This window comes from Glycine max, chromosome 10 (assembly GCF_000004515.6).
Source record: "Glycine max cultivar Williams 82 chromosome 10, Glycine_max_v4.0, whole genome shotgun sequence".
NCBI classification, from domain to species: domain Eukaryota; kingdom Viridiplantae; phylum Streptophyta; class Magnoliopsida; order Fabales; family Fabaceae; genus Glycine; species Glycine max.
Genome location: NC_038246.2, coordinates 4413615 through 4425412, shown reverse-complemented (window position 1 = coordinate 4425412; position 11798 = coordinate 4413615). Strand labels below are relative to the sequence as shown.

At 31.5% G+C, this 11798-nt stretch overlaps 2 protein-coding genes across 10 annotated transcripts; both read left to right on the top strand.

Moving 5' to 3' along the window:
- The first annotated feature begins 203 nt into the window (after positions 1-203).
- LOC100798652 (interactor of constitutive active ROPs 2, chloroplastic) lies at positions 204-5383 on the top strand. Of its 9 annotated transcripts, none has more exons than XM_006588697.3 (7): positions 371-530; positions 742-853; positions 1055-1231; positions 1847-1953; positions 2672-2855; positions 3239-4936; positions 5013-5383. In XM_006588697.3, the coding sequence occupies exons 4-6, from the start codon at positions 1934-1936 to the stop codon at positions 4913-4915; spliced, it is 1881 nt and encodes a 626-aa protein (XP_006588760.1). In that variant the 5' UTR covers positions 371-530; positions 742-853; positions 1055-1231; positions 1847-1933; the 3' UTR covers positions 4916-4936; positions 5013-5383. The 9 variants fall into 9 exon arrangements, with proteins under 9 accessions (XP_006588763.1, XP_006588761.1, XP_006588760.1 ...); XM_006588696.3 differs by having other exon boundaries at positions 742-952; XM_026124032.2 differs by lacking the exons at positions 742-853; positions 1055-1231 and adding an exon at positions 1659-1762.
- A 3053-nt stretch (positions 5384-8436) lies between these two features.
- On the top strand, positions 8437-9921 carry LOC100796694 (40S ribosomal protein S23). The gene is made up of 4 exons (XM_003537209.5): positions 8437-8587; positions 9165-9320; positions 9425-9551; positions 9673-9921. Exons 1-4 carry the CDS (start codon positions 8583-8585, stop codon positions 9811-9813), a joined length of 429 nt encoding a protein of 142 aa, XP_003537257.1. The 5' UTR covers positions 8437-8582; the 3' UTR covers positions 9814-9921.
- Positions 9922-11798: the final 1877 nt, after the last annotated feature.

The window sequence follows — 11798 nt, the reverse complement described above, 5'->3', positions numbered from 1 at the left end:
TATAACTGTTTTTTATTTTGAAAAATACACATAGAGACACGAACTCTTTCGAGTAGTATATAAACTATTTGGCGTATCGAAGCGAATATATATTATCCAAATTTAGCACTGAAGTGTCAGAGAAGAAGAAAGAAAGAAAGAAAGAAAGAAAGAAAGAAAGAAGACAATTATCTTATTTAAGATTTATGTTGATGCGTAACCAGACAACAATCATCTCTCGAGACAGAAACTTTGGAATTTCGTACATTGCATTGTAACCCACTTCGACACTTGCCTACTTGCCACCGAAGCCCTGAGCGTGAGCGACACGTGCATCTTCAAGGAGCGTAGTATAACATCATTGGCGCCTCGGTTTCAAATGTATTTTACTCATCCCTGCTACTACTCCCTCCATCCCCCAACACCAAGAAAATAAGAAAATAAGTAACATACTCTAACAAGAAGAAGAGAGAGAAAGAAAGCTTATTCACCTGATCTTATCTTACTCAATAGTTTTTTCACTTCAGAGTTTCACACATTACCTCCACTCGGTAACTGCACTTTCATTTCATACATCCCTTTTCTCTTCCATTACAAATTTTGACTCTTTTTCTTCTTTTTTTCTCCCTCTGGGGTGTAGTTTATGATAGCATTAACAGTATTTTGACTCAAGTAAATTTTGCCTGGCTGGTTTTTTGGTTTATTGAGTTTTTGTTTTCTTTCTCCACTCGTGATGTTTCTTCCCATTTTTATCTCTAAAAGGACGAGCCATCGTTTTCTGCGTATGCTACTGTGTGTTTCCAACAAGGAAAATATTGGGGACTCATGCACGTGCTTCTGATGTAAAACCATGATACTGCTCTCTGGTTTTTCGGTATTTGCTCATGTCAAGAGTTTTCTGTGTGTGTGTGTGTTTTTTTTTTTTTAAATATTGTCACCCTGGTTGTTCTGTGTTCAACTTGAACAACACCTGGTGAGTTGTTAGCACTTTCTCTTTGCAATAACACATTTTGATTTTAAAAAGTTCTTTTTTTTTACTCTTTTAATTTTCTGTGTTTCTCTTCTTTCGGATCAGTGATTTGGTCTCAGGCTGCATGTAGATCTGGGTTTTGTGATTTTGTCTCTCGTTTGCGTTGGGGATGCATAAAGTTTGTATCTTTCCTCCGTTTTTTCATTCTGGCCTTCTGGGATTTGTCTTTCCACACAGATTGAAAAATGGGGTCATAAAATCTGCGCCTATTTTCATGAGAAGGCAAGGAATCTCTAAACTTAAACACGGTTCCTGAGTTTACGTTACCGAAAATGAACTTTTATTTTTGGTGTGAAACATGAAGGGGCAGTGAAATTATGGTTGTCTGGATAGCCCACTTAAATCATTTCTAGTTATAATTGTTTTCTTGGTGACATGATGGATTTGGAAAATTTGCTTACATTTTAGTTTTAGTGTGCATTTTATTTAATTTATAGGATGCTTAAAGGGGTTAACATAATAGTTTGTTGCTGGTCAATTGGGGCTCAAGTGTAACGTGGCACTGTGGAGTAAAAGGGAGGAAAGGTCTAAAATTAATTTGGAAAAGTTGGAAGATGGGTTTCCGTTAATTATATTCTACTAATTATTTTGGTGCAAGGTTTTATTTGTTTAAATTTGTTTATTTATTTATTTGTTTTGAATTTGGTAGGTGGTAGTGGAGTTAGTTTACTTGGAGTTTCTTTGAAGGGATTATGTGCGGTTTGTTTGTTAGGTTTTTTGTTGAATGCTGATCCCAGGTGGTGGTCATCTAATGTAAAGTGCAAAGTGCAAACCATTGCCTCTTTCTCTTCTCTCAGTTATAAATCAAATTCCTTATTGTCTTCATTTCTTTCTCAGATTACTATTGCAGAAAGTGTGGGTCAGGGGCTTTGAAGGAGAGGTTCTTTAGCTTACCCTTCCTATCAACCCAGATATTATTAAAGTATGCAGACACCAAAAGCAAGGTAAGATTGTCCTATTTGACACTTTTTGCAGCATTCCATTTTTGTGATGCATGTTTCCGAATTCTGAGGTCTTAATTAGGGGATGGAGTGCTTTTATTTTGTTCACAGGGTTGGTTGTATGATTTAAGGCTTGTTCCTTTGCAAGGAAATCTGAAGATTAATAATTTGGGCCCATTTATTTAGTTGGAGTTTATTACTGAATTCGTAATGAATCTTATTACAGAAATTGTATTCAAACAAATTAAATATAATTATTTCTGGGATCTAATGAGTAATGACTAATGAGGGATGAATAGTTGAATGCTACCTGTTAATGTTATCTATTCAATTTGAATGTGCCACACCACCATTTAGAGTTTGTTGCTTTCCGAAGAAATGTTAAGAACTAACTAGGGGCATATCTGTATTTAATTGGAGTTGTTTGGTGAAACACCAAATGAATCAATATTGAGGTAAGTGTGTCCTATCATAACTATTTATAATAGGGATAACTAGTAAACAGTTTTATATAATTTTATGTGTCCTCCATGTAACTATCATATTTTGGAAAAAAATTGCCCTGTTAATCATAGCACTTCTTGTTTAGATTTCATTTTGATCCCAAAGATTTAAATAGGGACTATTTAAATGAACTTTTCCTTACTTGATCACCTTACTGTGCTATGTTAAGATGTTTTTTCATCTGCATGCTTATTGGCCTATGCTTGTCTGTGAGCAGAACTGGTACTTCAGAAGTGCCCCAAAGGAAGTCTCCTGCATCTCCTCAGAATGCTCGCAAATTGAAGACACCAGGCTCTGATACCGACTCAGTCTCATCATCTCCAAAACCAGGAAGTAAGACGCCAAAAAATAGAAGTCCTAAGGTCACAGAACGCAAGTCACCAAGAAGTCCAATATCTGAGGTATTGTAATTTATAAGATAGTTCACTGCTAGAAGCCTAGAACTGAATAATTCCCTCCTCCCCCTTGAATGGAGAACTTATTATACGGTCTAGGTCTCTAGGATCACCATAGTCCCAACTAATTTTCACGTGACATGTAGTCAGATTTTATTAATTCTTTCTCGTTAACTGAAAAAAAATTGGTTTCATGTCACAGAGAGATTTTCAGGAAGTATGGACACATGGTAGTTCCAAACTATTTAATAATTTCTCCCCTATTTTATAGAAGTCCTTCATTTATCACTTATCCATAGCTATATAAAATTCAAAAGATTGAGATTATTGATAGTGTCTTAATTTTTGCTATTCACTATATCTCCTTGCACTTTATCATTGCGCTCTAGAAGAAGCGACCAGGTAGGGTTCAAGAATTGGAGTCTCAACTTGCTCAACTTGAAGAAGATCTAAAGAGAACTAAAGACCAACTCAACTCATCTGAGTCATGGAAGAGGAAAGCTCAGCAGGAGGCTGAAGAAGCAAATAAGCAGCTTTTAGCGGTATCGAAAGAGCTGGAGGAATCCCAGCAACAGCTTCTGGAACTATCTGCTTCTGAAGAGGAACGGCTTCAAGAACTCCGTAAGATTTCTCAGGACCGAGATCGAGCATGGCAGTCTGAGCTTGAGGCTGTCCAGAAGCAGCACTCAATGGATTCAACTGCTCTAGTGTCTGCCATGAATGAAATACAGAAACTGAAAATTCAACTTGAAAGAGTGCGCGAATGTGAAGCTGTTCACATTAGCAATGCTGAGTCAGATAATGCTGAGATTGAGGATTTGAGGATGGAGCTTGATGAAGCACTCACTTTAGTGGAAAAGCTGAAAAGTGAGGTAATTGATTGCAAAGAATCTGAATCCCGGGCTTTGGAAGTAGTTGGCAAAACTCAAATGCAATTGGAAGCAGCAAACAAGACTGTGGAAACACTCCAGTTAGAAGGTGAGAAAGCATCAGAAGCTTACAAATCCTTAGCTTTAGAGTTGGAGCAATCAAGAGCTCAAGTAAAATCATTGGAGGAACTTGTCAGCAAACTTCAGGCTGATTTGGTTGGTGGTGGTAACAAAAATATGTTAGGTCCCGTCAATGAAGCAGAACTTGAACTTGCACCGAAAAACGTACAAAATGAGGAGATAAACCATCTCAAAGCCGAGCTTGTTTCTGCCAAATCTGAAGCAGTGCAGTTAAAATCTGCACTGGACGTTTCTGAGGTACGATACCAAGAAGAGTATATTCGGAGCACATTGCAGATCAGAAGTGCTTTTGAACAACTGGAGCATGCAAAATCAGAATCTTCTCAAAGACAAGGTGAATTAAATGAGGAATTGAAGAGAGCTAGAGCTGATATTGAAGAGTTAAGGGAGAAGATGATGGACAAGGAATCTCAGTTGCAGGGTTTATCAGATGAGAATGAGATGCTCGTGTCAAGGATCAAGCAAAACCAGCCTAGTGAAAGAGATTCTGAACCTGTGGTGGCGCTCAAAAAATTGGATGCTGACATAACTGAGTTGAAGAAAAGATTATTGGACAGAGAGACGGAACTGCAAAATGTGACTGAGGAAAACAATGCACTAAAGAAGGAAATAAAGAGGGTGGAGTTAGAGAAGAATAAAATCCCCGATGAGGCTGTTGCTTCTGCTGAAGCAGCAAGGGCCGCAGAGCGCGAGGCTTTGATGAAACTTGGCTACATAACTGAAGAAGCCGATAAAAGTAACCAAAGAGTAGCACAGATAACTGAACAGCTAGACACTGCGCAGGCTGCAAATTCCGAGTTAGAGGCTGAATTAAGGAGGTTGAAAGTGCAGTCGGACCAGTGGAGAAAAGCGGCCGAAGCAGCTGCTGCTATGATTTCTTCTGGAAACAATGGAAAGTTTGTGGAACGAACAGGTTCACTTGACAGTAGCTACAATTCTGTTACTGCCAAGATGAGTTCACCTTATTCAGAAGACACAGATGATGATGACTCTCCCAAAAAGAAAAATACAAACATGTTGAAGAAGATTGGAGTGTTGTGGAAGAAGACTCATTAATGTATAATAGATGTTTTGCAGGTAATGTAACAACTTATCTTACACTGGTTTAACTTGAATTGTTTCATTGTCTTTGTTGACTTTTGGTTATTGTCAGGTATCCAGTGTTCACTATTCAAGCAATCCTTGGGGGACAATTTGCCTTAAGAAGATCGTGTAACAAATATTTTGAAGTTAAGAAGGTCGTGTAATATTTTGAAGTTGCTATTAAATTGCTGAGGTTTAGTGGTTCCAGTTACTTGCTGCTTGCTAGGGTTTTTTAATTGTGCAGTGAGTGTTTATAGACCAGGCCTTACATGTATTTGTTCTTTGTACCAATTTTCATGTTATGTAAGTAGTAAGAACCCAACTCGTGGGGAAAAATAGTTTCAATCTTGTGTTATTTGAGACTAATGTCATGTCAGTATTGTTGGAGGGCAACTTGCTACAAAGTATTTATCCATTTATGCCCTTTTCCCGTTGGAATAATGAGTGTGTTTGGAATAGCTACAAACATTAGATTATTTCGATAATCGATTATAATTATTGTTATAATGATTATAAATTGACATTGTTTTTGTTTTGGCAAGTTTATTGAAAAGTTGTTTGAAGATAATTAATTTCGTTTGGATGCAATAAAAAAGAAACTCTTAAGAGTATAAAAACAACCGAAAGAAAAAACAAGCGGTTGGAAAATAATCATAAATTCATAAGTACAAAAGTGTGGGTTTTGTGGAATTAAGTTGCAAGGGGTTGAGAAAGATAAGGCAATTTGCCTCGCCAAACCTGCCCCATTATTGGTGGTAATGAAAAATCTAAACCTAGAGTGTTTGATATGTTATTTTAGTAGTTTGATCAAATTTATATTATACAAACTTATTTAGTAGTTTTAATACATTTTTAGAAGTTTTTCTTCTTCTGAATTATATATTTTTAGAAGTTTTTCTTCTTCTGAATTATATAAAAAAAATGACTTCTAAAAATGTATTAAAACTACTAAATGATCCAATTTATAGTACGAACTTATTTTAGTAATTTTTAATATATTTTTAGAAGTGGATCCACAAAAAAAAATAGAAGTGGATCCACCCAATTTATAAACTTTTGGTTTTATTTTCGTTCTCATTAATTTGCTTAACATTTCAAAATTATGCAGATGAAAAGGCAAAGGAAAACTTGAAAAAGAGGAGGAAACACAAAAATGAAAATAAAGGGGAAAAAATACTATAGAAGTAAGAAAAGCATGTGATGGCATTGTATTTGGTCGAGTAAAAAGAGATAGTAGCATTTTATTAAACTGGTATCATGCCCATAATTTTGAACTCTTAATTTTATTTTTGATGGTAGACATGATAATTATTAACTAAGACAAAGTTGTAGGAGGACAATCATATTCGCAATGGCATCCATCTGGGAAGCATAGTCCAGCAGCTGTATAGAATCCAGTATAGTCCACGCAGGCGTTTGTACAACTCACTATATCACATTTATCTGAATAGTACACTATTAAACTGCAAGTATGATTCGCAACCGTTTGTGACACCATCAAAACTGCAAAAATAAAATGAAATAAAATCAATCACAATTCAGAACTCTTCTTCATCATAAGTCTAGAATATGAATTAAGGGAAAATTGAAAAATACTTGAAAAAATTGGCAAAATAATCGCCAATAGGAAACAGGGCCTCAAGGACACTTTCATATCTACTCAAAGTATACGCTTGCTTTGTGTATTTCATTGATCCAGAGACAAAATATATACAAGTGAATAGACTATCAGTTACAATTAGAAGAGAAATAAGCTAAATCTCTAAACATAGGCAATTATCTTTTATATATTAAGTAGGTATCCTTATTTAAGCTAATTACAATATTTGACAATAATTACAATTACATTAGATAGTTGATTAAAATATATCTTAATCAAATCCTTGACTGAGTAATTAATATCATATCATAATCAGATATATATCTTAATTACTGCAAATTTAAACATTTTATATTATTGAACAGTCCGTTTTACTATAGTATATTAAATATTAATTATGATATTTATTAAAAATGTTATATTTATTAAATTCAAATGAAATGTAATTATTGCATTTGTTATTTACTTTGACTGTATATTATATATTAAAAAATTATAATACTTAATACTGTCAGAGAGTCAATTCTTCTTATTATATATTAATTATAATATTTATTAAATATAATCTACAATTAACAAGTACTTTCAAATACTATATTTATTATTAAATATAATGTCTGTGTGTTAAACATATGACTTTTCTTATGAGTATATAAAAATCTATTATGAAACAAAAAGTAATTATTAAAATAATTAAATCCCATGTATATATAAATATTAAAATTTATATTAATTTTCTTAATTTTATTATTATTTTTTAAAATAGTTTATAAAACATAAAATTCACATATATTAATATAACACTAGTAAATTACTAAATATATGTACCTTAAACTATTTATTAATTTTTACACATAATAATTTGAAACATATCATATTTAATGTTATTGGATAGTGGACAGTAAAAAATAAACTATAGTATATTAAATATAATATTTATTAAATTTAAGAAATATAATATATGTTTTAATACATTAATTTTTTATATTTTAAAGTTTAAATGAATTATTTAATTAGACATATTTAAAATTAGCAAACTTAACATATACATAATAATGTAATATATAAATATATAATAATTTGCCTCTTGATAGTTATCATCAATAATCTTTTTTAATATTATGATATAGATATTAAATATCTACTAATTTTTACTAGTGATTAATTTTTGGTCGGAGAATTTAATTGATCACCTTTATAGGATCTGTCTTCTCAAACACATTCTTTCCAAACCCAATAATCTTACTTAAGGGAAACGAGTATAGTATCACTCGACCTAACGACTTGTTGAATTTTAAATTAGTAAACATAATATTTTAAAATTAAAAACTTCAATAAGTATAAAGTATAATATGAATAAAGTGATGAACATTTATAATAATTTATCTCTTAATATTTATATTATATAATTTTCATAACAAATATTTATATTCAATAATTTGACAAGATTTTGGATTCAATAAAAATAGTACTTAATGTTATCACACTGTCAAATTTACTCATAATATATTAATCATGAAACTCATTAAACATAATATTTTTATTAAATTTAATAAATGTTATATATGTTTTTTAAATGTGAGACTTTTATGTGAATTTATATATATATATATATATATATATATAGTCAAGAGTTACATCATTAAAAGGGTTATCATTTCTATTAGAATTGTTTCATGACAATTACAATCAGATAGCTAACAAGACTTACTTGAAAAATTATGTTTCTTATGTTTATTTTTAATTATATAAACGAGAAATAAATATATATCAGTGTTTTTCATCAGTATATACTACTTATATTTATATTCTATCCTTTTTATATTTTAAAAAATAAATTAAAAATAACTAAACCAATTTCTTTTTGGTCTTAAATCCACTGGTCTTGTTGCATAGGCCCAGTGGTGCTTAACAAACCCAGTGGTGTTTTCATTTTAGTCCACTATATAAACCCCCTACTTCGCTTATCGATTAGGGTTTTGTGCTGTTGTCGCTGCTCATCCTCCATAACCTCCGAGCTCTACACCGAAGAACGAAGCCATGGGGTAACCTAATAATTCTCCATTACTCTTTAGATATGCTTCATTGCACGTTTATGTTCCTCTTTTGTTTTATTTGCTTTGTTCCCAAAAATTGAACGCATACGAATGAACTTGAGCTCGTGAATTTATATTTGCTTCCGGTGGATCTGTTTCAAATCAAATATTCTCGTCGATTCTTCCCGTGTGAAAAAGTTTATATTTTTCTACAATCGGATTTTGTATATTTTATCAGTGTAGTGTTTAAATTGGTTTTCCCCTTGTTTTGTGCAATGTGAATTGCTGCTTCATTGGTTTTTGTTTAGTTTAATTTGGTCGATAATCTAAAGCTGCCTTGTAAATATCGCTTATTTTATTTAGTTTTTTGTTCTTAGATTTAGGGTCAATGGAATTGGGTTTTTTTGTTCTTGTTTTTGAGGGGTGTGGTGGCAGTGGCAAATTTGTTGTGAAATTTAACTAGGTTTTTTAGTTCTGTCCTTCTAGACTTGGTATGGTCTTTGTAATGGGGGTGGACTAGGAATTGGTTGATGAACAAACAAAAGAACATAGAATTTAAGGAATTATATTTGTTGCTGTCTTACAGGAAGACACATGGAATGGGAGCTGCTCGCAAGCTCAAGTCTCACCGCAGGAGGCAAAGGTGGGCTGATAAGTCATACAAGAAATCCCATCTTGGGAATGAATGGAAGAAACCTTTTGCCGGTTCATCCCATGCCAAGGGAATTGTCCTTGAAAAGATGTAAGAATTAGGTTAACTTGGTTTGTTTATCTTTCACTAGAATATTTATTTGATTTGGTTATAGTATATGATTTTGAGAAATTAATGTGTTTTTCTATTTGCAGAGGTATTGAAGCTAAGCAGCCCAACTCTGCTATTCGTAAGTGTGCCAGAGTTCAACTTATCAAGAATGGGAAGAAAATTGCAGCTTTTGTCCCTAATGATGGTTGCTTGAACTACATTGAAGAGAATGTGAGTGTTGGTCCATGTTTTTTCTAGTTTCATTATCTTTTTTATACTCCTGGAAACAACTTGAGTTTCTTTGATAAATTGTCATTTGTAGCCGTTGTGTAACTTGGAAATGGTTGTGTAGGACGAAGTCTTGATTGCTGGATTTGGACGAAAGGGTCATGCTGTGGGAGATATTCCTGGTGTCAGATTTAAGGTTGTGAAGGTATCTGGTGTCTCTCTTCTGGCTCTTTTCAAGGAGAAGAAGGAGAAACCAAGGTCTTAAATTTGTGAAATGCTTCTTATGTTTGTTTTCAATAGTTTCTCTGAAGTATTACGAATTTTGTTTTGAGGTGAATGGGTTTTATGAACAATTTTGTATCTTTTTTAGTTATTTTACTGAACTTCATTTAGCATTTTTAGTAACATATCTTAGCTTGCTTGCCTCGGCTTTGCTTCTTCCCCATTCTCTGGCTTCTTGCTATAAACTTTCACTGAATATATAGCCATTGAAGGTTTAGCAATTGCTACTGTTAATGAAATCGATAAACTGGAGATGATAGGCATAGGAGCTACCTAATACTAGTTAGATATCTGATCCTATTTTCAATTCTCCAGTTATTTTTACTGTTTGATGAGGCTGCAATTTGTTTATCTGAAAACCCTGCTTAATAATTTTTTGAGATATAAATCCTAGGGAGAGTGGATATTTCTAAAGATTCCACGTCACCAACCAACAAATGGAATGACACCATTTAATATAGATATTAGTACTTCAAATCATGAAATTAAATGGAATTTGAACGATATTATGAATGGCATTTCACCCAGCCTTGAGGCTATCTCTATGGAGTCACTTCAAACGCGCAGTGATTTGTGGCTGTTATAAAGATTTAATGTTTAGTGAGTATTGGTCATCGGATTATCAAGATGTATATTTCAGATTCAATTTTTAAAAATTCAATATCTAAAGAAAAATATTAATTATGATTTCTATTTTAATCTCATCACTATATTAAGATAATCTTATATGAAAAGGCCTAATAATAAAATTTAAAGAAGCAACCTTTCCCGAAATGAGAGAAAAGAATCATGATAAAGGAAAATTATGGATAAATAGTCATTTTTATTCCTTAATGTGTAATTAGTTGATAAATGTATTTTTTGAAAATGAAAATATAAAATTTGTCACAAAAGTTATTATTTATCCAAAAATTATTAATTAACATGTAGGAGTGTGATTGGATTGCTGTTTTGGCACCCAAGTGGACGTTTGTACTTCATTAATCTTAAAATTTACATACTTTTATCTAAGGCACCAAACCTAAATTAAGTTCAACTTTACTTTTTCATCTGTATTAGCTTAGTTTTAAGATACATTTTATAATTTATAGAATAATTTTCTTTATATTATGTAAATTTTTAATTATTTAATTTAAATTTAAATGTATTTTAATATACACAAATACTCGGAAAAAATGTTACTATTGAGAGTCTTGTTAGGATCTCCTTCATTTTGATATTTTTATGTTTTCTTTTGATTTTTTTATAAAACTTATTTTTATTAAAAATGTATTGGAGAATCAATCAAGATTCAAAATCAAAATAGTAGGATTCTTGTATCTATTATATAAAATTTTAAAAATAGAATAAATTAAAATCTAAATATTCTATTTTATACGGATTTTATGTAGTATAATTAATTTAAAATTTTATAAGAAATAAATATAAAATTTATATTAATTGAATTATTTGAAGAAAATGAATCCCCTTAAAAATAACATTTTATACGGAGAATCTAAAATTAATCTGATCGTTTGAAGTTTATGAAAATGTCCTAGGGATTTGGAATAAATAATTTAGAATGAATAATTAAATTGTGATAATTACAATTATTTTTACAATGAAAGTATATATATGCTTTTAAAAATATAATGAGTCATGCATCTAGAATAAATTTATTTAATAAAAACAATTTTTTTATTTTGCTCAATTTCATTTTCCGTAAAGTTGACATTTTGAAAATGACAATTTTATTTAAATATTGGTTATACTTCATTGCATTGCCTCAAAGGCTCAAACTATCTTATCTACTATCTTATCTAGTGATAAGACCTTGTTTTTTAGACTAATGATATGTACTTTTTAAGTCATGATTGATAGTATTTCGTTCGTTATAATAATTTTTTTCTAATTATTAAGCTAATGTTATCTAATTGAAAGGATGCTAAATTTGTGTGGATTAGCATTTTTTAATTTTAGGTTAATTTT